The sequence below is a fragment of the Chaetura pelagica genome, unplaced genomic scaffold (genome assembly GCF_000747805.2).
Source record: "Chaetura pelagica isolate M959 unplaced genomic scaffold, ChaPel_1.0 scaffold37, whole genome shotgun sequence".
In the NCBI taxonomy this organism is placed as follows: domain Eukaryota; kingdom Metazoa; phylum Chordata; class Aves; order Apodiformes; family Apodidae; genus Chaetura; species Chaetura pelagica.
Window position 1 is genome coordinate 782716 of NW_009954567.1, and position 1746 is coordinate 784461.

Genomic DNA, 1746 nt, shown 5'->3' on the forward strand with positions numbered 1-1746 from the left:
TTAGATCACAATTCAAAACTAATCAAGGATACTTTTAACTTGAAACTCTATGAGTAAAAACAGTCAGTGGAAACTCTACACAGATTAACTGCAAAAGTAAGTGGATAAACATGCACTCATAATTCTGAAAATACTTCAAGTAGCAGCAAAGATAACACTAGCAACAATCCAACAGGGTGAATACTTTATTGTTGCATCCTACAAGAAATCTACAGTGTTCATGTGTCACTTTATTTCTGAGGAATTAATGTGCTTATAACCATTACAAAGTGTACAGTTTGTGTTTAACTTCATAGAACACATGGAGAGGAACTGTAGACATCTATACACATTGCTTTATGTTACCAGTTTGTTCCCTGCTGAATTCAGCGAAGCTGGGCAGGTGTTGTCTCTCCTGGCCACTGCAGGACCAGAGCTTTCACAGAGCATTTTCTTCAGTGGTCTCCTGAAGTATGAGCTGCTCTGGAGTTGTCCCAGAGTGTTCTGGACATCCCAGACAGGGCTTCAGCACCTTCCCTGATAGAAAATGTCAGTGCCACAGATGCAAAGGACAGCAGACATGAAGGGCCACAGATATTGAAGGACCACCTTTGTAGTCCCCCTAGGAGCCACATAACCTCTAGTCATGCTGGCAAAAAGAACCATTCACCTTCCCAAGAGCTTCTGCTTGCCAAAAGCACAACACTATGTACAGGGTTGCAGCTGCCCTAAGAAACCTGTCAATGAGATGACAACGTGGGACTGTCACTTTAACTGTCACACAAGCCTGCTACAGTTGGATTGGCTTTAATGTACACGGACCCAGGCAAGAATATTGGAACACCAGCATACTGAAAAGCAGAAAACGTGACAACTTGACAGAGAGAAAACATCTGTCCTGGGTAGGGCACTGGGCCTTCATTCACTTACGTACCAGAGGAAAAAAACTTCAGATACCATTTCATGTGCTATCTGTGGTTCTGCTTTCAAACCAGGGGATGCAAGTGAAATGTCCCCTGAGAACAACTTAAAATTATTCACACTTTCCTTTACATGAGATAACATCACTGAATGTTACAGCAGCATGTTTTATTCTGTATTTTTCTGCTTGAGCACATCAAGCAAACTGTATAGATGCTCACCTTTATTATCTTTGCCCTAATGAAAGCAAATAAGCACACCTGATGGAAAACACCATGTTTGCATTAAATCAGTACAAATAAATAGCAATTTTAAGCACTGTTTAATTATCACACCAAGTGCAAATATGCACGTACAGCTGCAAACATGAACGACACAGGTGCAATTTGTAAACACTGTGGAAGTGAAACCCCACGATGGCAAAGGTGTATCCTGTTCAAACCGCTTGGGATGGCCCCTCAGTTCCCGCACCGGCCACTTGCAGTCACCCTCCCTCCGCTGCATTCTTCTGCTCAGCTGAGCAAAACCTCCGGAGAAACACCGGCAGACGCCCGGTTTCATCTCTGCATTCGTTCCATCCATTAGCAATTAGCCAAGCTGCTCGACAGGCAGAGCTCTGCGCAAAGCCTGGGGCGGCCGCAGCGGTGCGGGGTCCCTCGCTGCGGGGTGCCCGCTCTTCTGCCCTCTGCTCCAGCAAATCACCCCGTGTCCGCTGAGAAGCAGGGGAGCGTGGGGCTGCGGGAGGGGGGTGCCCTGCCAGCTCGGGCTGCGGGAGGCCCCGCTCCGCCTCACCCGGGACACGCGTGGCCGGGGCAGCCTCAGCGCGGCACCCCACGGGACCGGTAC

At 47.6% G+C, this 1746-nt stretch overlaps 1 protein-coding gene across 1 annotated transcript in view; it reads right to left on the reverse strand.

The window, feature by feature from the left end:
* Window positions 1-749: 749 nt before the first annotated feature.
* Window positions 750-1746, reverse strand: part of DHX29 (DEAH (Asp-Glu-Ala-His) box polypeptide 29) — a 34109-nt gene continuing 33112 nt past the window's right edge. Inside the window, exon 30 of the mRNA XM_010005396.1 lies at window positions 750-830. Within this exon, the coding sequence (XP_010003698.1) occupies window positions 750-830 (81 nt within the window). The remainder of the gene's footprint in view (window positions 831-1746) is intronic.